Here is a 25382-nt window from a genome sequence, read left to right on the forward strand (position 1 = left end):
CATGGCCCGAGACAGAAGTAGAACGACACCTTCATGCTGCAGGATGCTAAGGTGTTATCATGCTCCAGTCACAGGGCAGGGTCATGTGTCCCTCTCACACTATTCTTAGCTTTCCAAACACATGGGACAGGCAGAGGATGTGGCACCACTCCAGGAGAGCATGGGGCCCAAACAGACACCTGTTATCTTCTAAGACTGCAACTCTGAAAGCGAGAGAAAACGTTCGAAGCTTGTGGAAGGATGAAAACCTTCTGGCACTTATTACATGAGGCTGAAAGGAGATCCCTCGTTGGGAAGAAAGAAATTCAGGCTATCAAAATTGTTCACAGAGTCCTGCCCAACTCCTTCTGTGGACTCAGACATGAAAAACTAAAGCGCCATTGACTGAGACTGTCTACCCACATCTTGAAAATTGCCCAAGACAGATACGTATTTCTGTGAACAAACAGTTTACGACCCATAAATTCAGCAGTAATTTACATTCATATGCGGCTTCATGCCCATCCCTAATGTGGAATAAAATTAATATCTTTCAAAATAAATAATACTGCTGGATCCAAATTTGTTTTCCTGTTGGCAGGGTGGCATGTCTATTAGTGGAATTAGTGGAGGGGGTGAGGGCTGTTTACTGATTTCACTCATCCCACTGAAGATGCACACTTTCTGTGTACCCACAGTTTTGTGAGGGTTCTTTGGTACATCCGGAACATTACTGAGGGGGGGGGGGGGTTAGGGGAGGAAGAGTTCTGTTCTGTATGATTCAGTCTGGACACGGTAATTCAGCTCCAACTCAATATGGCACGGCAAGGCATTTCTACGAAGCGGGAAAGCACTGTCCATGTTATCCAGTTATATGGCATTGCTGTTAAGGGCTACAATGAGCACCTGAAGTTCAGAAAAGCATTCATCCCAGGCAGTATTGCTAAAATAAAAATGCTCATCTTCTATTGTTTATTTTTAGAGCCACTGCTGGTCCAGATATCTATTCCGCCAGTCTCAGTACCCTGAAGCTTCGCCTGTCTTTCTGGAGACACGCTGAGGCACCCTTTCTAACCCACGGCTTCCGGTACAAAGTGCTGAGATGCCAGAAAAATAATGGTGCCGCACAAGGAAACAGCCTTCAGACTCAGAGGGCAAAAAGGCAGGATTTGTCAGCTTCCAAGAAGCTAATCTTGTGCCACTTCAGCAGCCTGACCTGAGGCCAGCATGATTGGCCGTGGGCCATTCTGCCTGTTTGCCTGAAGGTTGGAATGTTCAGATTTGAAGGACTGCTTTCACACTACTCTACTTGCAAAAACATTCTACTGGTTTCCTTGATTTTTTTAAAAAACAAAAAAATGAAACACACCCAACCCTCTGAGGGGGAATTTCAGAATAATACAGGGCCCAGAGCCTCTCCATAACAAGCTCTTATAAACGTTGGTCATGGAGAACTCACTGATGAGGTCACGTCCTTTGAATTCATCTTTCAGAACAACTTACTAGCTTTATTTGCTGTGGACTGAGCTGAGTCTCCATGTATCCAATATAATCAACTGGCTTTTAAGAGTCAGCTTGGTAGGGTGGTTAAGAGCAGCAGCTTCTAATCTGGAGAGTCGGGTTTGATTCCCTCGCTTCTCCACATGCAGTCAGCTGGGTGACCTTGGGCTAGTCACAGTCCTGTTAGAGCTGTTCTTATAAAGCAGTTCTGTCAGAGCTCTCTCAGCCCCACCTACCTCACAGGGAATCTGTGGTGGGGAGAGGAGGGGAAGGCGATTGTAAGCCTCTTTGAGATGACTTCAGGGGATGAAAAGTGGGGTATAAAAACCAACTCTTCTTCTGTGCTGACTTGCACTACTAAGTTCATTACTAGTTCTAATTTGTTCCCATAAATTGCATTTGAAGGGCTATCTAATTGAAATTAAATTCACGAAAAACAGGCTAATAACAACAACATTAATACTCTATTTTTAGCCCACCCTTCCCTGTTGTTCAGGGCAGGTAACAGCAGAATAAACCATCATAAAATATCATAACAAAGCATAATAAAAGTTAAAACATTATCAGTTAAAACTAAGCTAGTGCTCTCCACTAAAATTCCAGGCAGGGGGTGTTGGAGTCAGGAGCTGATTTCCCATCTCTCTCCTCCTCCTCCTCCAGCAGGGGGGCCAGCATCATTGGTGGGTGTTTTTTTGGGCCCTGACCATAGGTTTGGCAGAATAGCTCCGACTTGCAGGCCCTGCAGAACTGACTGAGGCTCCACAAGGCCCTGGTCTCCCTCGGGAGCGCATTCCACTAGGCTGGGACCAGGGTCAGTTTCACCTTTTTGGGGCCAGGGACACTTTTAGTCTGTACATCAAGGTAATAAAAATCAAAATTAAAAATCCCCCTCTCTAAAATAAGAAATCAATGCTTAGGATTCCCAACCTCCAGGAGGTAGCTGGAGATCTCCTGGGATTTTTTTGTCTGTTTCTCTGTTTACAGTCACTGACCAGCATCAAAACATAGCGATCTCCTGGGATTTCAACTGAGCTCCAGGAGACAGGGATCACTTCACCTGGAGAAAACGACTGCTTTTTAGGGAGGTGGGCTCTATGGTATTATAACCTACTGAAGGCTTTTCCCTCTCCAAACCTTGCCCTACACAGGAGCAACCCCCAAAATCTCCAGGTATTTCTTAAACCAGGGTCAGCAACCCTCTGTCAAAATCGAGCCTTAAGACTTGTTACTTAAGAGAAACAGAGCAAAGTCAATCAGGGTGCAGCTCACCTAAAACAATGGGAACAATCCAGCTCTCCAGAAAATAATCCTCTTGGAGTTGGTTATGTGCCATCAAGGCATCACCGGAAAACAAAAGGTTGCTTCGCCAAATAAAGCACCTACTTACTTGAGTTTCACTGCCAAGGGAATGGTGTAGAAGAAGACGTTGATCTGAAAGACGCACACAAAGAAGAGGCTGAAGTGCTCAAACATCTCAGCAAAGAAGTACCAGAAGAGGCCAACATTGGGGGTCAGATCAGGTACAGAAAGGCTGCAAAGGATACAGCAATATTGAAATTACTGATTGAGCTACATATATATGTAACAAAGTGTTCTGTAACAGCAAGCTCATAACTGGGCTGGAATATGCACACGTATCAACACACTCTCAAACACGATTAGATAAATCCTACACTCCATGTACAAGCGAATTAAAGAAGCTTTCTTATAACTGTCCCTATGCCACTATGACATTGATTGTGTATTCTTTCCTAAAAGCAGTACAGTGACACCTACTGGTCAAAAGAGCAGATCCAAGGAATATATCGTCATGTTATGGGACAAGAGAGACTGTAGCTGCTGGAAGACGGAAATGGCTGCCTGGAAAACTATTAAGATATGACATGATGCTTCATTTGTTTGGCACCACTTTTGCACTAATATGTCAGATTAAAATTCTGGGCCTTCCTCTAGTTTCTCATAAACTCAAAGTTTTTAAAACAGCAGATGAGGTATGTTTGTTTTTGTTGCTCTCACTCAAAATTTAAAATTACCTCAGAAAAAGGATTCATCATGAACACATGAACCCTCTGGCCACTGTGACTCCAGGTATTAGAAGAAGGAGGAGGGGACCAAGCTGAATTCGGATCTAATTTAGAGGAGGACAGGCACAGAAGGAGGACTGTCAACCTGATGACTGCACCCTGCATATTTTTGGCCCTTCCCTGTCATTTGCAATCGGAAAGTCACCTTCCCTTGACATACAGACATTCATAAGGGTGTGCCCCAAAGGGACAAGGAATCTGTGACTAAGATATGCCCAGAATGTTTTTGTGACAACAGTTCTGACATTTATTTATAACACAGAATAAATTCTGATTGCAGAGTTCTAACAGAACCAGCCTCTTGTTTCTTACGGCGTTTCCTTTCATGGCACCCTTTTGTCCTGTTTAACCGGTATGCTTTCTAAGGTTGTTTGCAGACATTAGCTTCTCCGGGGACCATCATTACTCATAGACCAGGTGCCGACTATGCCAGGTGTCAGCTTCAAGTAACAATTATTTGAAATTCCCAGGATCAGCAGAAAACTCTTTTGATACTACCACTGCTGGGGCAGGCAAATGTCAAGGACCGTTCTCAGAGTTTAAACACACCAAATGGATCACTGAGTTCAACAAGCTACCCAAAGTAGGATGCCTTGGAAGAGCAGTCCCCAATAGAAACCACTCTAATATTTTTTTTTTTCTGAAAAGCTACCATAGATCAACTTTTACAGGTAGTCTATTCTATTTATAAGCTGCTTATCCGCAGTCACTGAAAATAGCTTTTCTCAACCCACTCAATGTCCAGCAGTGAATCTCTCCTAACTAACAAGGAACTGCACCCAGGCAAAAGATCAGTCACCTGTCGAGGGCTTGAGTCAGTGTTTGTTGGAGTTACGACGACTGTCTAAAAGCCATTAGGGAAAGTGACAGCGGTTTCATTTGTGGGCACACCCGGTGCACAAAAGGAAGTTCTACTCACATGAAACCATAAACAGATGGAATAAAATCCCAAGAGTTGAGAAGGAAGAAGGAGAGGCAAACGATCACCACCAGGCTTCCCAAATACAGCCCTGCATACTGCAGGGTGTAAAACCAGAAGTCTTTGTTCTTCATTTTCACTAGTATGAACTGGCGCTAGGAGGAGGGGAAAAATACATTAAAAATTCACTGCCAGTTAAAAACCAGGAGACTCTTAATTTTATGATCTAACCCCTCTACTTCCCATACTGCTAAGTGAAGGCAAAGAAGAAGAACAGAGCAGGTTTTGGTAACCTGCTTTTCACTACCCAAAGGAGTTTTAAAGTTACTTGTAATCGCTTTCCCTTCCTCTCCCCACAATAGACACCCTTGGAGGTAGGCAGGGCTGAGAGAGCTCTGAGAGAACTGTGACTGGCCCAAGGTCATCCAACAGAGGAATGGGGAATCAAGCCCAGTTCTCCAAATTAGAGGCCACTGCTCTTAACCACTATATTACACTGATTCTGGGCTAACAGTAACAGAAATGATAACTTTTAACTAGAGGACAAGAAATACCCAGTTCAGATCTTGACTCTTGCAATTTATTTGTCAGAGTTAAAGAATAAATTAGGAAGGATAATATACACACCAGAAATAGCAGAAGTTGTTTCAGATCAGTGTGTGTGTGTGTGTGTGTGTGTGTGTGTGTATACACACACACACAGCAAATCCGCTTTTAATTAAAACCCTTTAGGTGTTAGCAATATATGTGCATACAATAGTCTCTAAAAAACTAAGTTTGCTGGGTAGAATGTTTCAGTAGTACCAGGGAGATCCGAAATCAAATCCCAGCTCAGTCATGGACTTAACTGGGTGACCCTGGCCCAGTCCCTAACTCTTAGCCTACTTCACAGGGCTGTTGTGAGGATAAAATGGGGGTGCCTCAGGCATACTCTCCTGAGAGCAGGATTAAGTACCACAGTGAGTTTTACACCTCCGTTTTGAACAAAAATCTGGCAGGATGAATATGACAAAGGCAAGGGGGTACTTTAAAAAAGAAATCTGCAAAAATATTTCCCAAATAAATTATGAAGCTCCTTGATAATTAAAAGATGCAGAAGGTCTGCCAGCAGTTCTCAAGCTTTTGGAATGCTTGCTATTAGCCCAAAGCAGAAACTGGGCTACATCTGCACAGATGTCGGGATTAAAAATCAAAGCCTCAGCACGGAGCTGGGAGGGAAGAAAGCGACAGCTTTCCAGCAGCAGAAGCTTAATTTAGATTGAACCAATAGTTTTCACTATTTGCACAGGCATCCTTACCACAAGCACCTAAAGTCAACAATGGCATTCCAAAATTATTTCGGGAGAAAAGCTACAAACAAATCGATCCTGAACAGTTTGATTCAGCTTGGCGTAGTGGTTAAGAGCAGTGGCTTCTTCTGGTGGGCTGGGTTTGATTCCCCAGTCCTCCTCCACATGCAGCCAACTGGGTGACCTTGGGCTAGTTACCATTCTCTCAGAGCTCTCTCAGCCTCACCTATCTCACAGGGTGTCTGTGGTGGAGAGAGGAAGGGAAGGCGACTGTAAGCTGCTTTGAGGCTCCTTCAGGTAGTGAAAAGCAGGCTATAAAAAAACCTTCTCATTCACCCACTCTGTTTGCAGACTGGTTATCCACTCCTCAGCAATTTAGGAAAGTCTGTGGCTGGGCTGCCTGATGCTGCTCATCATCTTTTCTTTTCTTTTTTTTTGCCAGGATGTCAGAGAGAAGGAAGAATGAAAAATTCTCACTCTGCTTTGGCTTTAGGACGATGCCACGTGAGATACAACTGATCTCCAAATATATACATTTGCTTATTTATTTACTATTGATTTGAAAATGTATCCCACCTCTCATGGAAACAATGGCTGCTTTGGAAGGCAGACTGCATAGCATTACACCCTACCAAGGCCCCTCACTTCCCTAATCTCCACTCTTCCAGGCTCCACCCTCACATCTTCAGGAATCCCAAGTCTGGAGTTGGGAACTCTATGTGAAAGGCCAGTAGCCACAGCAGGCAATACTGACTTTAGTATTTATTTATTGCTCCCAGCAAGCTGGCTAGTGGCAGTTCATACCATATAAAATATTCAATAAAATTTCCAAATATTCCCAACATACAATAAAATCCCCATAAAATCATACCCCTTACAAACCCCTATAGCAACAACTAAAACAACAATACAGTTGGCATTTAAACAATTAACAAGTAACAATCAACAATTAGGATGGCGATAGTAAAAGCCAATTCCTCCCAGGCATTGGTAGGGTCATAGCACCACAAAAGGAAAGAGGATAAGGGATAATGTCCATCCAGGCCTGGTCTAATACCAGGCCTAGGCACAAGGAGAGGGAGATGACCCCATCATATACCCTGGGGCCTCCAACCAGCCTCAACCAAACACTTGGTGGAAGAGCTCCATTTTGCAGGCCCTGTAGAATTTTGCAGGCCCTGCAGAAATCTCCGTTAGGGCCCACAGCTCTTCGGGGAGCTCATTCCACCAGGTAGGGGCCAGGACTGAAAAAGCCCTGGCCCTGGTCAAGGCCAGCCCTGGCCCTGGTCAAAACCCAGGCAAAATGCAGATTCATCTTGAGCAATTGCATAGCTTAGGAGTTGCCAGTAGGGGCAATGGAGCACTGAACATACTGCCAACATGAACCTATGAAAGTAAGTTTGTCTTGATCAGATGGCCAGAACTGGAACAAGCTGAAGGAAGATGATGTAGCTGAGTTTTTAACAGGCTTATTGAAAGTAGCAGAGGTCTTTTTGTTAATGGATCCAAATGGAAGCTCACAGCACTCCAGGGCAGGAAAGACTCAGAAAGATACAGCCCGGAAAATATCAAGAGCCCTCCATGGGTGCCTTGCTTCTATAGGTTTTAACACAGTGGAACCAAAGCGAAACTTGACTGTGGATAACTGCTGCTTCTTTGTCATCTGCAAAAACCTAACCATGTCCTCTACCATATTATAGCCATGAGCGGTCTGAATTGGATAAGATGAAAAGTACACTAATCAATGCCGATATGGGTACTTTTTTTGCTCATCTGAGCCGACCTAACCATTCCATGCATTCGAACCATCTGCATCAGAGTGGCTAAATTGCAATTCAGCCCATGCCTGAGAAGGCAAAGGGGGGGGGGGGATAAACACTGAACAGGTGATAATGACATTGTCAGCTGTTTGGCATGCACTCCCCCCCACCTTCTCAGTGGCTGCCTGAGAAAGTGGGGGGATACATTTAAACAAAGGTGCCTACGAAGGACAAGCATTTACAGTGTGGCCAGAGTGCCTAATAGCTGATGAAAGGCCCACTCGCTTTAAATCCCTTCCCAAGCTTAGGAGGTATTTAAAGGGAGTGGCCCACCTGTCATTATCAGTTGTTTGGCAGGTATTCCCCTCCTCCCTTTCTCAGCCAGCAGATGCTTTCTGTTGCGCGAGAAGTGGGGGGGGGGGGGGAGGACATGCACACACACACAAAAAAACACCCCAAAATTTCAGATTCAGATGAATAGATCTGTCCGAATCCAAAAAGGTGAAGGGTATTCATGCAATCCGGATTTGGTCTGAATCATTTCCGGCCAAATCTGAAACGATACAATTTTTGTGTGTGTGCACATCCTTACCACAGACATGGATTAGCCACCATGGAGGAACTTTCAGTTGGTAACACTGAAGCCTGTAGGGGAGGTAATATAATGCGTTCTGAATGCAGTTTAATATGATATGCTAGGACCAGCATTTTATTCACAGATCTAACCAGTAGTGTGTTTGTGACTTGTCTTTACATCTCACAAGAATCCAGAAAAGGACTCTGGGCACTGTGACCTATTCAGCATAGTGGAGTACAGTGTGCCAGAGCTATCAGTATACAACTCTGTACAGCTAGGGTGATAGGGCGCAATCAGATGCTCCAGCCTCCTGCAGACTAACAAAAGCATGAACTTGTCTAACTTATCAGTCCTAAGATCTTGGGAAAGTGTCTCGTGCCCTCGGAAGATCACATTTGCTTGCTCTTTACAGGGCTTTGTGTATACATGAATAATTAAGTACTCCAATCGGCATCCTGCTCTCCGAAGGATTCTGCTCAACATTTGGAAAGAAAGAGAAACCAGATCCTTTCAGTGACCACATTTGTCTTTTGCTACAGAAGGATAAGCCAGATGGAATCACTGCAAATAGCATTGTTTTAGGAGGGGCATCTCAGGGAAAAGGGCACCTCTCTTGAGCCAGATCAGCACAGACACAAGTCTAGCACTCACAATATTAGGGCTGATCCTGCGTTGAGCAGGGGGTTAGACTAGATGGCCTGTATGGCCCCTTCCAACTCTATGATTCTATGATTCTATGATGATTCTATGAATATGCTCCGTGGTTTTTGCAGATTGCTTTCCAATTCCAGCCATCCGCCCCACCCACAAGCCTTGCAAAATGTTAGCAACCCTGCCACCGTGGTACCCATCAAGCGCTTGTTTGTTAGCCTTTCCATCTCCTGATAGAAAAGCCACATGAAAAAGAAGTGCTCACTCCTCTAGGATATATTTACCTGCAGTAAATACAGAAGGGCTGGTGCAAACAAAGTGAGAGGATACAGGGACTGGTATGTTGCTAAAGCCAGGAATACAGCACTCAGGAAGGTACTGCCTGCAAAACAGGAGGAAAAAAAGGGATAATACAACTATGACTAATCCAGAATTTCAAAGCCAAAAGCACTTTAAAAATGGGAGCTTTCAGTTAACATCAACACTATAATCTCAGAGAATTATTTCTGACATACAGAAATTAAGAACACATTCGGGTAGAAGTTTTCTGGGCACACCTGCACCCCATGATTTTCAACATACATCTAATCCTTTCCAGTCCCAGCATGGGTCACTCACATATCTGAATGCAGCAGCACCATAATAACTAAAAAAGGGAGGCTACCCAAGATTTTCAACGTATTTGCTTCACTGTCCTATCAGTTCATTTTAGCTTCAAACAGAGGGCAAAGGGTCTTGTTGCAAATGCATGTCGACTTGGAAATGGATTGTAGAAGAATGCAAGAATTACACAGCAAGGACAGGCAAGCACATGCAAAACAAAACAAAACAAAAAAGCCCTCTTTCTGGTAGGTGTCTAGAATAAAAAATAATTAAAAAGAAAAACATCTACTCCGGCATAAGAAAAATGTAGGTTTCTGAAATGTTCAGCTAACCTCTGGGCATATAATACACAACATATCATTAACCTACTTCTAAACAGATCATTAAGTCTATGTGTGAACAGAGGTTTTGATCCTGAAGTGTCCTCCTGCCAGCCTCACAGCAGTTCCTTAGATGGAATGATAATTCCATTTGTCGTTCTTCTTCATTGTTCCTGGGAATCAGCTGACCTCCAGAAGCACAATCTCAAAGGCCCAGAAGTCTGCAGAGGGAATGAGGAAAGCAGGGAAGCTGCCTTCCTCAAGAGCAAGGGTCATTTATGTTGCTCAGGATCCAAAGCATTGTGTATACCAGAACAGTATGTGTCTTAATGCAGATCGGATAACTGCGTCTTCACCGAGAATATTCAAAACTGTTATCAAGTACTTTGAGATTAGGAAACTTCAAACTATGTCAACTGTGGTGATCCAATGCAGCCAGATGGTGTATTGCTGACCACTGTTCAGAACACAAGACTTTGTTGTGGTTCAACTCCAGTGGAACTGGAATGGGCCCTTCCAACAACGGGGAACAAGGAAGACTTACTAAGTCTAGAAAAATGGTTGCAACAGATGAGAGTTTGGGCACCACACTCCTCTCTGGCCTGGAAGTCACAATCCTACCCAGTGGCACATCCTTCATGTGTATTAAAAAGCAAAAGAGAGAGGTGCATGTTTTCCCAAGAGCATTACCTTTTATTGTTGCCAAAATGAAGAGTGCAATTACCGCGTTGTTGATGGCACAAGTAGACTTTGCAATGCAAGACATCACAGTATACGGATTCAAGAGATAGCTGAAAAAGAAGCAACAGTCAAGCGGAGAATATATATTTTAAAATATGTCTCAGAGGCTCTTTTCCAAGCTGAGGGTTATTACAAGTGTAATAATTCCACAATCTCCATTCAGCAGGATCTAAGGAACAGCAACACACCGATGGACAATTTCTCTGCCAGCAAGAGGTTGGATTTATTATTACTATTTTAATAAACTCTTATTTGGCATCAGTAATCATATCCCAGATCCAGTATGGTCAATCTAGGGATTTCTTTTAAGCATCTGGAAATTCCCCACTTGGGGAGGATAACTTTGGATTGTCCCCTAGAAGTTGAAGCAAGGGGATCAGGTGCGCAGAATCATCAGTACCTAGCAGTTAGGCCAATTCTTTGATCCAGGGTATTTCCTCAAGCTCTATTCTTTTCCTGCTTGTTGGAGGGAAGAGATACTGAAACTTGTTTAGTGGAGGAGCACCTTATTTAGTTAGCTTGAATCTGGTGGACAAATCACTCAGTTCAACATAACCATTTCTTTTTTAAATGAATATTTATTTGTTTGTTTATTATTTATTTATTTAGGGATTTATATACTGCCCCCCCCCCCCGCTGCCTCAGGGCAGTTAACACATATCAAGTTCCAAACATCAATACTCCCTTCAATTTCTAATTTCTATTTATGTTAATTCAGCTCCAGTTTTAAAAATGTGAAGGGTAAAAAAAATGGAACCTTATCCAGAAATCCAAAACAAACAAGAGGCCAGAGGGCTTTACTAACTTTTGTTTTTGAACAAATATGATTTTAGATGTGGAAGTGTTTTCATACAGTTTCACTGTGGGAGTCCATGAGAGGTTTTTCAGTATATAAAAACAAAATAGCAATACTCTTTGATCTTTTTATTCTGTCTCATATTTTAAACCACTTGTTTGTAAAATCATGTTTGGATATAAACATAAAATGTCTAAAACAGGATAAGGAGCAAGAAAAATAGAACTAAACTGTCTGCGTATCAGACAATACTTACAACAGGGCTACTTTAAGAGGGATATAGTGCATTTCCATTGGAGTTCGAATAAGCTCTGTCACGTCTGGAGCATATTTATCCAGTTCTATGAGAAGTTTCTGTTTTTTGAACTGAACGTGAGAGAAAAACATTGGCGTCAGAAAACTCTTTGCATCTGCATACAGTTTGTCTATCAGTATAGTGGTGGGGGAAATGCTGATCCATTTTGAAGTCTATATTGTATTTTTAGGGAGAAAAGTGGGACAGAAATACTTAAATCAACAATACAGTCCAACCCCCATTCACCTTCTCTCCTGACCAAAAAGCAAATAGTCTATACTCCAAGGCCACACTATTCCTTAGTATAAAATTGCCACAATACATTCATGCTACTTTGACAGGAAATACAGATAATACCATAGTTTTCTGTTTTGTTTTCCCATCTGTTTTCAAACCTGATTTGAAACCATCCATCCACATTTAGACAAAACTCTACTTAGTTTTGCCAGAGCTACAGTCCCTTAAAATCTTCTTTGGCTGTCTAGCACTTAAATTACTTCCTATGCTGGAAGCCCAGCCTTCCTCAGTGGATCTTTTTCTTGAAATGGAGGGGGCTATGAGGTGTGGTTCACTGGCACAGCATCTGCTTGGCATCCAAGCATAAATCCCCGGTATCTCCAGTCAAAAGGATCAGGTAGGAGGTGATGTGAAAGACTCAGCCTGAGGCCCTGAAGAGCTGCTGTCCGGCTGCGTCGACAATATTGACTCTGATGGTCTAAGTGTCAGATTCATTATAAGGCAGCTTCAAGTGTCCATATGACTTTCATTACTCCCTGATCTTTTGCAGCAAAAAGTAATTGTTCATTTTTCTTTTCATAATGATTGCAATTAAATATTAATGACAGCATTTGCAGTCACAGAGAAAAGCAGTAATGAAAGCATCTCCTCCCATGCTTTTAAATTCTCCTTGACTGTGCTGTTTTAAAGCAGCTTCTGTAGTAAATAGAAAAAAAGTGTATTATTCTATTATTCAGTAGATTTTCTTAAATAAAAATTAAAATGTTCATACTATGTATCTTGAATAAAACCTTGTATTTCATTTTATTGATTAAAAGGGGGGGTGGAAGAAAGTATGTTTTTCAATGTTCTACCAAATTTCCCCTTTTTTATTGGAAAAATTGAAAGAAGTTTTTAGACTTCTAGCTACCTAGCCTTAAGAAGTATTTCACTCATTCTAAAGTAATGTTTCATTTTTTTTCAACATTCAACCCAAATTTCCAATATTTCTGCTGAAAAACGAGGAAGTCCTCATATTTTTTCATGCTATACTTTGAAAATCTTCAAAATACCTTTTATAACAAAGTTTTTCCTCATTCAAAAAGAGAAAATATTTCAGTATATTTCTTTTTTCTTCCCCAGTGCTCTCTAAAACTTCCTAATTTATCAACTGGAAAAACTGAAGACATCCTCAGATATTTATGTGGACAAGATTGCCTGAATAAGACTTTCAATCATTCTAAAAACATATTTCATAGAAATCTTTTCAGTGTCCCCCCGAATTTTCCTATTTTTCCATCAGCAAAACTGAAAAAAAGACATTAGGGGGAAATAACAGATACCCCCCCCCCATTTTTTCCACTTCCCACCCCCAACCCAGCTTCCCATTTCTAGATGTGACTGGAAAGTAACATGTTTGCAGGGACAATTGCTGGGTATGATGGGACCCAACTAAACATAAGGGTATGATCTTGCCATTGGGATGAGCATTGCCAGATGTTTATGAGAAATTCAGTGTGACAAGCAGGGGATCGTCGAGGCTCACTAGAAAGGGGGAATCCCATTCTCTCCCCCCACTCACTTGCTAGGCCAACCATTCATGGTCTAGCCCACCCACCTGCAGCACCACCACCACCACTTGTCTTTCTCATGTGGCTAGGGGGGAAAGGACTGTGCGGGGGGGGGGGTTGCTTCCAAATCCATGCCCTGCCTGCGTGTCCACTTTCAGCACTATGGCCTCTGCTTAACTGGCTCAAGTGGTGGTGGCAATTTCCATGCCCCTGCCTCCTTCTTGCTCACACACTGGGAGCAAAGAGTGGTGGAAACTCCCACTCCATCTGGCTCAACTGGTTAACTATGGTGCTGGCAGGTGGGGGAGATAGTAGTCATGGATCCTGCCCCTCCTCCCTCACCTGTTCTCCTCCACCCCTATCAGCCTGGCTCATGTGAGGGAGGGCAGCTAGTCCTTGCTTCTGTAAGATATTTTAACCAAAATGTGGGAGGGGGAGGAAATGGTCTGCACACCTGATTGTCTGATGGATGTAACTGACTTTAGGATGCTTAGGGCTGATCCTGCGTTGAGCAGGGGGTTGGACTAGATGGCCTGTATGGCCCCTTCCAACTCTGTGATTCTGTGACTCTGTTCTCTGGGTTTTGCTTTCCACACAGAGCCCAGGTTCAGAATTAGATATACAATATTAAACACTGTGTGGAACCACTTCTTCAATTCTATCTGCAGTTAAGTGCACAAAAGAAATCCTTCAACCGTGCAAAATAACCCCAGCAACCCAAAAACCCAGTAGTGTGAAATCATTCTGTGAAAGACTAACAATGCAGTCCCAGATTGACACCCTTCTTCAGCTGACTCAGACTCTGTAGCATTCACTGCCAGAGGTTGTAGTGAGAGCCACAGACAAAGAGGGATTAGACAAATTGATGGAGGATAGATCTTTCAGTGGCAACTAGCCATGATGACTAAGGAAACCTTTATGTTCAGAGGCAGTTAATCGCTGATTCCTAGAGCTGGGAGGTGACATCAGTGGAAGGTCTTGGGCCCTCCAGAGGAACTGGTTGGCCACCAAGTTAGCCAGGATGCTAGACTAGATGGACTACTGGTTTGATCCAGCAGGGATCTTCTTATGATGGAACCCTAAAATGCAGAGAGGAAGCACTTGTGCATGACATGTGAAACTGACACCCATAGAACCTAAAGATACCAGAGAAAGGAATGGTTTGTCAGAGATCAAGACAGGGAAGGAGCAGACAGTGCACAGTAAATGCACTGTCAGCAACATGCACAAAGGATGCTTTCTGACTTACCAAAACTTTGTTGTAGTCTTGAATGGCCAAGTAGAGGGCTACAGCAGTCAACATATCTGTTATCTAGAGAATGGATCATCAACACGTTGATTAAAGAAAAACAATAGAAAGCATTTTTGTTTTGTTTTTTTAAACATGATGCAATGTAAAAATAACATTTTAAATTAAATTCAGCCCCTGGGCCAACAAACAGAGCATGCTCAACCAGAAATGTTTTCAGATTTTTTTTTTTTTAGTTTTAAAATTAAAATCATGACACGTGAATTATCAACATTTCATAAGACTCCTATGAGAAGACCTAGAAGACTGAACCTTTTGAGAATAGGCATTAATCTTGAACATGTGTTTCTCTCAGGTCTTAGGAAAAGCTCGATTTTTGCGTGACTGGTATTTCTGGATTTTACTAATGTTTTGTCATTATATTTTACGTTTTATTGAGAGCCACCTGGGGCATTTGGAGAAGGAAAAGAAGAAGAGTTGGATTTTATATGCTGCTTTTCTCTACCAGGAGTCTCAAAATGGCTTACAAAGACCTTCCCTTTCCTCTCCCCACAACACATACCCCATGAGGTAGGTGAGGCTGAGAGAGCCCTGATATTACTGCTTGGTCAAAACAGGTTTATCAGTGCTTTGATGAGCCCAAGGTCACCCAGCAGGCTGCATGTAGAGGAGGAGCAGGGCATCAAATATGGCTCTCCAGATTAGAGGTTGGCTCTCCCAGCCATTACAACAAGCAGGCTCTTAGAAGATTTTAGATAGAACACTTGAAAACTGATTTACCATAAAAGTCACTCCCTACCTCAGGGAGCAGGAAAAACTGTGATCCAGAGCTGATTCGTGTTAATTAATAATAAGCATAGCTAATACAATTATTAAGGGGTTATAGGTAGGTTCTCTTAATATAAAAATATCCTAATTCTTGCCAGGTATATCAATTGATAAATCCTCTCAACATCATGGTTAAATACTACTTCAACTAACAGCACTGAACTCCAGCCTAAATACACATAGTACAACAATCAGCACTGATGAAGCTTTGGATCACAGTCCCACACCACAGCAAACTGAGCTTTAATAAACTATCAAGGGGTCATCCACTGTGCAGATGTCTTCTTGTATGCACTCTATAAACAACTGAGGTACATGCATTCGCTTTGCTAAAATCCTCCCCATGTTTTTCCTGGCAAGCAACCCATGGTAGCTGAAAGCAATTCTGTTAAAACCGATGATGTCAACTAATTTAATGTATGCCATAATGTGATGTCTGTAAAGAGATCATCGCATAAATAAAGATTAAAGGGGCAGGGTTGTTGTCACTATAGAACTACAGCACAATTGTTAAAACAAGATCCCTTAATTACACTGAAGCAACATTGTTTACTAGTGCCCAGGTGTCTTTCTATACTAAGTCCAAATATTTCATTTCCCCCTCCCCTGTGTACAGCAACAGTGTATGCTAAATTAGTAAATCTTGCTAAGTTCAATGGTACTTTCTTGCTAGTAAATATGCTTAAAATTGCAGCCTCATTCAGATTTGTGTTTCCTGATGATACAGGAAGCCATTTTCAAGCCAAATGCACATTCAAATACATTATGAAAATGGTTCACATAAACCATTTGCCACCTGAGAATCACACAAACAGCATCCATTTTGTACAACAGGCACAATCACAAGAATTCTGCACAGTACTTAGAATAGAATAACAGAGTTGGGTCTCCTGGGTCATCTGGTCCAACACCCCTGCACAGTGCAGGACACTCACAACCCTTTCACTCATACATTGTAACCTGCCACCCCCTTAAGTCTTCACAGAATCAGCCTCTCCATCAGCCTCTGTTTAAAAATTTCCAAAGATGGAGAACCCCCCACCTCTACATGACAGCCTTTTACATACTTGGAGATGGTGATCGGATTTCCTCTAAGTCATCTCCGCTCCAGGCTAAACAGACCAAGCTCCCCCAACCTTTCTTCATACATCTTGGTCTCCAAACACCTCACCATCTTTGTTGCCCTCCTCTGGATATGCTCCAGTTTGTCTAAATCCCTCTTCAACTGTGGTTCCCAAAACTGAAGACATTGTTCAAGAAGCTTTACTGCACTACACTTCACAAAACCATAGAAATCGTAGAATCATAGAGTTGGAAGGGGTCATACCGGCCATCTAGTTCCCCCCTGCTCAATGTAGGATCATCCTAAAGCATTCACGATAAGTATCTGAACCACCACTGCTCACCACCTCCTTTGGCAACCTATTCCACTGCTCAACGATGCTGACTGGGGGGAGGAATCCTGTTACTAGCCAGTACCATCCCATGTGTATTTTAAACCCATTACTGCCATTATATGATTACAAAATCAAGGATTGGACTCTGGAAAAGATGCAATTCTGAAACAGATGTAAGCAGAAGCAACACTTACCATAAATACCAGTTCAGCATAATCAATCAGGAAATGAAAGAGGTATATTACTAGTGGTGTCTAAGAAAAACAAATAAAGATAAAAGAACCATTAACCTTGGCAACGTGCTTTCTAATGAAAACAGCTTATCGTTACATTTATTTTTTAAATCCTATAAGCTGGAAATGACAAAAAAAGAGTGCACTTCTGTTTGCTTTCTAAAAGTATAGAGCAACGTATAAATCGATACCCACTCACTCATGTATCTTTCACAATATTCTCTCAAGGCAGTTAAGTTACCTGGGGAAAAGTCTATACAGGAAGTAAAAATAAATAGGAGACTTGTGGCACCTTAAACACATTTTATTCTTGTACTAGTAATTAAGCCCGCTGTATGCCGAATACAGCGGGCGCTAGAAACTGACCTTGTCGGGCGGCGGCTCTCTGCCTAAGTAGTGGTCCCCAACCTTTCTGAGGCTGGGGACCGGCACGGGCCGCGCCCGGGCCGCGCCCGCGAGCCGCGCCCGGGCCGCGCCCGCGAGCCGCGCCCGGGCCGCGCCCGCGAGCCGCACCCGCGAGCCGCGCCCGCGAGCCGCGCCCGGGCCGCGCCCGCGAGCCGCGCCTGAGCCGCGCCCGCGAGCCGCGCCCGCACATCGGGCCGCTTGCTGGCAGGGCCGCTGGTGGACTGTTTCTTCCTGGAACCGGGAGCGGCTGCGAGGACGGCGGAGACCATTGTAAGTTGGGGGCGAGGGGGTGGTGCGCGGGGGCTGCGGCCTGCGTGGGTTCCCTCGGGCGTCAGGCCAGGAGCAACTGCGAGCCGCGCTGCGCGCGGCTCGCAGTTGCTGGGGCTGGGAATCAGAGGGAGCAATCGGCAGGCGCTTCGCGCCTGCCGATTGTTCCCTCCGATTGTCTGTCATGAGGAAGGGTCCAATCCGGACCCTTCCTCATCCCGGACACATCCCGCCCCAGAACGCCTTACTCTTTTATTTAGTCCGTGGCGCCCGTGGCGCCACGGGCGGTGTTCAGATAACGGTTCACATCCAGGGACCTCTGAGGTACTGCAGTTATTGCAAAGAGTCCACAGATCCACCCAGTTTGGGCAGCTTTCTGACTTTCCCCACCTGTGCCCTCCCTGCAGGTTCATCTCCATGACAGCCATGTCCTCAACCCCACCCCTACCCCCAGCTTCACCCACCAGCTGGTCTGTCGCAGTGCAGCAACACTGCCCCAAGTTAGACTCCACCTGTTCCAAGATCTCATCTATGCAGGCGGCATTGCACTATCTTCAGCTAAAGGCCCCCAAGTGTGCACTGGCTCAGTCAGGGCTCCTTGACTCCTCACAAGGAGAACTGCTCCTCAGGAGAAGCTTCCCTTTATCCATCCCCTCCTGCCTCTAGTTGACAGCTGGATGTGTCCATGCCTGAAATGGACGACCTGCTGTTTGTCTAGCAGCTTCCTTGTGGGCCTGTCAACTGGATTGCCTAGTCCTTTTCACATCTCTGGTAGCTGAGGGAGGCCCAAAGCTGCATCAGGCTGCCATCAGGGGACAGAAGTCACACCAGGATGCAAAGCCTCCCTGGTAAGTGTGGGTGGGGGGTCGCTCCCCAACAGTTCATGCAACTGACATGGGTTCTGATTCAAGAAGTTTTATGCTGGAATAAATTCTGCTACTCTTTAAGGTACCATTGAACTACTCGTTTATTTTGACACCCAGATTAGTTCTCACTATAGTCTCAGTTCTCTAAAAGAGCTGCAGTACAACAGGTGTACCTAGAGGTCTGACAGCACATTCTGAAGATGAAGTCCCCTTTCCTCAACCCAAGTGTCACTGCTAAGACCATGGAGTGGGAGAGCAGCCAGGCACCCCTTGATCATGCCTTGGTCCATCCTGACTGAGAATTCTCTCCATAAGAAGCATTTTGCATAGCACTTTAATCATTATTTGCATTAGGTTCTGACACCTGTGAACTCCTCTTGAAGCCAACTAACCACTGAAAAGTGGGGTTAAAATCCAAATAAATAAGCATCCACTGATTGTTCTCTCAAGGAATGAAAGCTCCCTAGGTATCCCAGCAAATTCCCATGAGTACAAAGCACGGGGGTCATTCTAGGCAGCTATACTGCTAACTCCAACTGTACCATCACATGCAGTTTCCTTGTACTGTATCAAGTCACTGGTCTGTACTGCCTACCTTTCAACAATACAATAATGAGACATCTTACATTGTTCTCTGCTCCTCCATTTTATCCTCATAAGAACCCTGTGAGACAGGTTAGGTTGAGAGAATATGACGGGGTTCCATGGCACCACTAAACCTGCAATCTTAACCAATACACCACAGTAGCTCAGAACTGGACATGTCCTTGCATGCAAACAGATTTTCCCAACAATTATTATAATTTTATGATAAAAAGGCATTGGGGAAATAGAAAATCACATCTGGGCTGTCTTAATGCATGAGCTCGATAGGCACTTGCCCGGGGGGGCCATGAGCATAGGGGCCCCATGCTAATTTGTGTATATTAAGTGACTTGCCATAAATAAATACAACTATGCAGTAGTCTAGACCAGGGGTAGTCAAACTGCGGCCCTCCAGATGTCCATGGACTACAATTCCCAGGAGCCCCCTGCCAGCAAACGCTGGCAGGGGGCTCCTGGGAATTGTAGTCCATGGACATCTGGAGGGCCGCAGTTTGACTACCCTGGTCTAGACTATACTAAACTATAAAATAATATTTGCTGCAATGTTATTATGTTACAAATGGACATTGTGGCTTACTATTATTGTGTTTTTCAAGCCTTGTGTATTGTTCAAATGTTTGTCATGTTGATTATTTGCTGCTATACAGCATGTTTTTAATGTTTTAACACCAGTTTAGTCGAAGTGCCAATAAAATAAATATGTTTCAAATTATTGACCATTTACTTTTTATTCCTTTGAGTGGTTGTCGTAGGGCCACACTGGTTTGCCCAGGGGCCCATAATGCTGTTAAGACGGCCCTTCATCACATGCATTTTTGCAAACCAAAACACTTTACACTTACTTCATGAAAGACATCTCCAGAATATGGGGACACACCCAAGTCAAGCAAGGCTAGCCCCTCTACCACTGAAAAACACACACATGGTATCCAAAATTAATACAAGTTATAGTAATGCACAGGGTTTGATTTTCATAGGGTCTTATAATTTTTAAAGAAAAAACATACACAATTGTATCTTATTGATAACTGCTTTGATTGCCTGTTAGAAAATCATGGATCTAGCATCCCATGAACCCACAGTGGCATAAAATTTTAGCAAATACGCTCCCAAGAAGCCTGAAGATTTATACATACATCCCCAAGCAAAAGGCATTCCAACTGCCCATGTATTCTGCAAATCTCACATTTCAAGGATGCAATAAAACAGTTTAAATGCAACCCCCCAAAATTCATGTCTTATACATAAATCATGAGCAATCCTTGTACTTTTTTTGAAGCACAAATTTCATTTTTCTTGCCTCAAATGACAGTACAAAACAGCATCCCTCCCAACACTTTATGGTACCACAAAAGCACAAAAACATACCTAGGAAACAAAGGTTCCTAACTGTACATGATTGCGACAAAATCATGATCTAAATTCACCATGTAGGCCGTCAAAATTGCTTTATATACGAACGGAGAGATGGTTTTACACAACCTAAACATTTTGTGTCCTGCATTATCAGGCGACTTCTACTCCAAAACTAGCAAAATATAGTGAGAAAAAATAAATGTGAGCTGAAATGAAGGATGATTTAATGTCTTTTTTTAAAATAGGAGTATCTGTGCCAATCTGCATATATGCAGTTTTGTTCCATAAGAATGCCCAGATACATTGCACCAGTGATATTTGAAAATATCTTCACCAAAGCCAGATGTGATCAGCATGTTGACTTTGAAAGATCAATAGACTGTAGATCTGTGCCCTAGTTACAAGTTTTGTATCATCTCAGCATCACAAGCCCCATGATTATTTATGATAAAATCAGCACAACCAGATACATTCAGCTGTAGACATAGACCAGAAGTAGGCAAAAGGTATTTTGTACTGGGTTTCAAGGGATTTGTTTCCAACCCCAAACCTCCCAAAAAGTCACTTGATGTCAATCTATTATTATTATTATTATTATTATTATTATTATTATTATTATTATTATTATTATTACTACTACTAGATTTATAGGACACCTTCCTCCACTGACTGAAGGCAGTTCACATAAAACAATCCCCATAAAAACCTCAATCCCCTAAAACCGTCTATCTCCTACATACCAAGATGGCAAAAACCTCCTACCTCTAACAGACATCCATCAAGGGGTTCTCCCGATGGTATAGCAGAGCCTGAGGAGGGCCCATTGATCTTAACCCATCCTCAACTGAAGACTTGGCGGAAGAGTGAAAAGGCACTGGCCCAGGTCAAGGGCAGGCATACTTCTCTGTGGCCAGGGACCTCTAACAGATTAGTACCCACCGAGCGAAGAGTCTGGCGGGGAGCATAAGGAGACAAGCTGGGTTGGCTGGATTACATATAAGGGATATTTTGCATAAGGGATACTTCCTTAGTACTTTATATTTATTGATCATCTGGATATCTTATGCAGCTTGATTACCAGATAAGGGAGTAATGGAAATAATTCAAAATGCCTTAATTTTAACTGTCAGCCCAACATGTTAGTCCACTGGCTCAAATTCCTGTGTCTCTTCCTTACAACACTTTTTCTGTACAGCCCCCTTTCTCAAAACACACATTGATCTAGCGAGGTCAGTGTCGTCTACTGTGACTGACAGTGGCTGTCTAGGGGCTCAAGTCTTTCATATCATCTGCAACCTGATTATTTTAAGTGCACATGCCTAAAGCAGATACTCTACCACTGATTCACAGTCCCTTCCAACACGGCAAGCGGGCAGCAAACAGGCAGCAAGAAATCAGAGTCGCCAGTATCTTTTTCTGATAAGGCTTGTCTGTCCTGCACACTCATCAAATTGGCAAAGCTTCCATAAAGAGAGCTTTTGCACTGATTAGGGTATTTCCAGGGGAGGAAAAAGTTGGGACTCTTAAATTTTGCAAATAATGTAGTTGTTAAAGGCACAGCAATCCTGTCAGGTAAAAGGCTGTAGATGAGAATGAGACAGGCAGGCAGGCAGATCAAGGAGAGAGAGAGAGATCATTAAGACATAAGCATGCAGAGCTAAAGAGCAACCCCACTGACAGTTCCAGGACTTGTTCCTCGGGGTAGGATGACAGACCCACATGTGGGACTACCAGCGGGGGCTCCTTCAGAGGCCAACCAAGAAACCTGCACCTGTGCAGCCCCCCCCCCCCCGGAGCACGACCTGCGTTTTTGCAACCAGGACCCAGGTCTTCACCTCGTTTCCAAGCATTTAAAGGGGACGCCACCTCCACCCTCTCGGAGATGAGGCCGGCCAGGCTGGACCGGTACAGCACGGCCCGAATGGTAACGGCCACCAGTAACACCAGGACCAAGGGAGCCGCCATCTTAACAGTAGGGCACCGGCCTGAAGCCAGCAGTAGTTCGCGGGCCAGGCTGTAGAGCCGGGCGTCTACTGCACGGGATAGGCAGGAAAACTGCAACTCCCAGATAGCCTTGCGTTACGGACGCCTGTGTTTCCTGAGGGCTACGGCGTGGTGAGCGGGTCAAAATAAGGAAAAACTGTTTGGCGAAGCGCTACCCCCTGTCCTCCGCTTGTTTCTCAAAGGCTGTTCCATCAGAAGGTTATCAGAAGGTTAAAGATAGAGCGAGCGGCTTTGGTTTCAGATCCACACATAGCGGGCATCTTGTTAGGAGGCGGTTGGTATTTTGCTACTCAATCGCTTATTTTAATCGCCCATTCCTTGGCCAGCAGCCAGTTGCTTTCCAGAGCTCCGACAAGAGTTCTGCTTACCAAAATTAAATTGGAGTCCGGCGTCGCTATAAACTGGCTGTCAGAACGTATTCGGTCAGAATTTTGCGCGAGTCAGAGAGACTCAGCAGCTTATGGTGAAATCGGGGAGCACTTAGTCTGTGCCGTGTTAGGCAGTTTTTATTGCACCGTGTGTTGTTTATATTATACAATTTTTAATTAAAGGTGCTACTGGACTCTGATTTTATTGTGCTACTTCAGACCAACACGGCTACTCATTTGAATCTACAATTTTTAATGGGCTCTCAAATTTTGCAGTCCTGCTTTCATTATCCTATACAGTGCTTTTGGTGTGTTCTGTATTTTTGCAATCCTTTTTTTTTCTCTTCTTTTTCACTGTGTAAACCACCTTGAGTTTCAGGGAGAAAGGTGAACTATAAATGAAGTTAATTTTTTTTTCCAGCAACAAGTTGCTCCTCTAGAATTATGTGCATCCCTAAGTATGTGTAACCACTGGAACACCATTCTGCTTTCTTCTGCAGTGAACTTTGCTTCAGGACCAACTCAAAATTCATGTAAGGGCATGTTCCTAAGGTTGCATTCCTGTGCCCAGCTAGAGATGCCTTCCTCCTGATCTATCTGCTTAATTATCCATGTATTTCTCAGTCTTAGCCTGGGTTTGTTTATCGCTTTGGTGATGGTAGGCACCCTTACTGGGACCTTTATATGGACAACTCCCAAGCCCTGAGGGGAGGAAATGATGGAAGTCAGCAGGGTTGTTTTTTTTTAACTAGCCAGTTTATTGTGACATAAATTTTTATGGATTTACTAGGGGCCAAGCCCATTGCATTCAGGAATACAATGGGCGCTAGATTAGAGGGGGTGGAGTGGAAGAACTCTGCGGATGGCATCCCCCTCCCCCCAGGACCTGAAAAGGCTGCAGGCAGCTGTTAGGGAACTCACCAGCAGGGGCAGCTCTCATGTGGCCGAGATCTGCATCCTTCAACCTCAGAGGCAAGTGGAAGGAGGAGAGGGTGGTTGGGGTGAGGGACGAAAGGCAGTTGGCTGTCTGCTGGACAGACAGGCAAGCTAGTTGGAGGAGGAGGCACTCAGAGGTGGGACAGCCACCCTGAGTAGTTGTTAAGCGCTGAGCCATGAGACCCACTTCTCCAAGCCCTTACCAGAAATATATTATGTGGAACAGATGCCCACTTCATCAGAAGCATGAAGCCAATCTTCAGTTGTCATAGATGTATGGTTTTACAAAAACAAAACTGGAAACAAATGGCCTAGAAAAACAACCATAGGATGAGATGTTTTAGGTAAATTACAAAGTACGTTACAATAAATCTGTCAGTTTGTCAGGTGCCATGAGATACATACAGACCAGTTATTCGTATTCATGGCTTTAGCTAATGTCTAAATCAGCATTTTTTCAACCTTTTGACCATGAAAGAGCCCTTGAAATAATTTTTCAGGTTTTACAGAGCCCTGGAAGTGGTCAGCTGGCCACACCTCCTTGCCACGCCCCTAGAAGTGCCATGTCACTGGAAATGACATCACCAACTATATTAACAGGCACCCTCAAGGAGGACTGGAGGGGGGATAGACAGGAGATGGTTTAAGGTGGGAGTAGGTGTTCAGGCTCCACCGCCTCCCAGCCATAGAAACCACGAGATAACTCATTCATGCTTGGACGGGGCAGGGGAGCAATGGAAGGGACTGGTTCCCTAGCTTGTGGTCAAGTCTATTAAGGCATGAGGGGAAAGGCTGTGGACCCCTACAGAGCTCCCCCGGACCCCTGGGAGTCCCCGGACCTCTGACTCCTGGTCTAAATTAACAAGGGACCAGAGCTGCATGTAATATGTCTGCTTTGACTGCAGGTGGCATGATCTCTTTGTTGCACAGATCTGGAAGCAAAAGTCACCACATTTTAAAAACTGCATATTTTGCCATGACAAACACCTCCTCGTTGACCAAATGCTGCACAGCCTAGCCCAGGCCTGACTTTTTAAAAAATCTACTTGGTTCTTACTGATCTAAAGAAGCCATTTCTATGTAATTTACTGGTCTATAATAAAAAGCTAGTTAGTACTTCACTATCAGTCAATTAGTAGGATCGTGCTAACCAGTGATTCTCAGATTGTGAGTTTATCTGTAATGTGAAAAAGGCATAATCTTTATGTTATTAAGGCATAAACAAAAGAAAACGTAATTTACAGATAGCACGACACTTGTCCCAGTATTAAATCAGGAAGCTTAAGGAACAAAGGAGATGAGTAATCTTTATCTACAATAGAAGAAATTTAGAGTCCAGTGGCACCTGTAAGACCAACAAAGTTTTATTCAGGGTATGAGCTTTTGTGTGCACACACACTTCCTCAGATAAAATGTCATGTTATTGCTCTCTCAAACGCTTTGTCCAGAAATGGTAGGTCAGAAACCAGGCAATAATTGGCCAAATCATGTTTTCTGTAGGGATTTTTTAAAACCAGATTACAAATACTGGCCTTCACAGGATCTTAGCCTCATCCATTGTAGAAA

General features: G+C 43.7%; 1 protein-coding gene across 1 annotated transcript in view; it reads right to left on the reverse strand.

Annotated features, from left to right (window-relative positions):
* PIGU (phosphatidylinositol glycan anchor biosynthesis class U) overlaps positions 1-22556 on the reverse strand; it is a 38056-nt gene extending 15500 nt beyond the window's left edge. The window contains exons 1-9 of the mRNA XM_077335314.1: positions 22344-22556; positions 19995-20059; positions 16970-17029; positions 14551-14613; positions 11476-11585; positions 10373-10473; positions 9044-9141; positions 4483-4637; positions 2867-3010 (exon numbers count right to left, since the gene is read on the reverse strand). Of these exons, the coding sequence (XP_077191429.1) occupies positions 2867-3010; positions 4483-4637; positions 9044-9141; positions 10373-10473; positions 11476-11585; positions 14551-14613; positions 16970-17029; positions 19995-20059; positions 22344-22473 (926 nt within the window). The 5' untranslated portion in view covers positions 22474-22556. The remainder of the gene's footprint in view (positions 1-2866; positions 3011-4482; positions 4638-9043; positions 9142-10372; positions 10474-11475; positions 11586-14550; positions 14614-16969; positions 17030-19994; positions 20060-22343) is intronic.
* Positions 22557-25382: the final 2826 nt, after the last annotated feature.

The sequence above is a fragment of the Paroedura picta genome, chromosome 4, assembly GCF_049243985.1.
Source record: "Paroedura picta isolate Pp20150507F chromosome 4, Ppicta_v3.0, whole genome shotgun sequence".
Lineage (NCBI taxonomy): Eukaryota > Metazoa > Chordata > Lepidosauria > Squamata > Gekkonidae > Paroedura > Paroedura picta.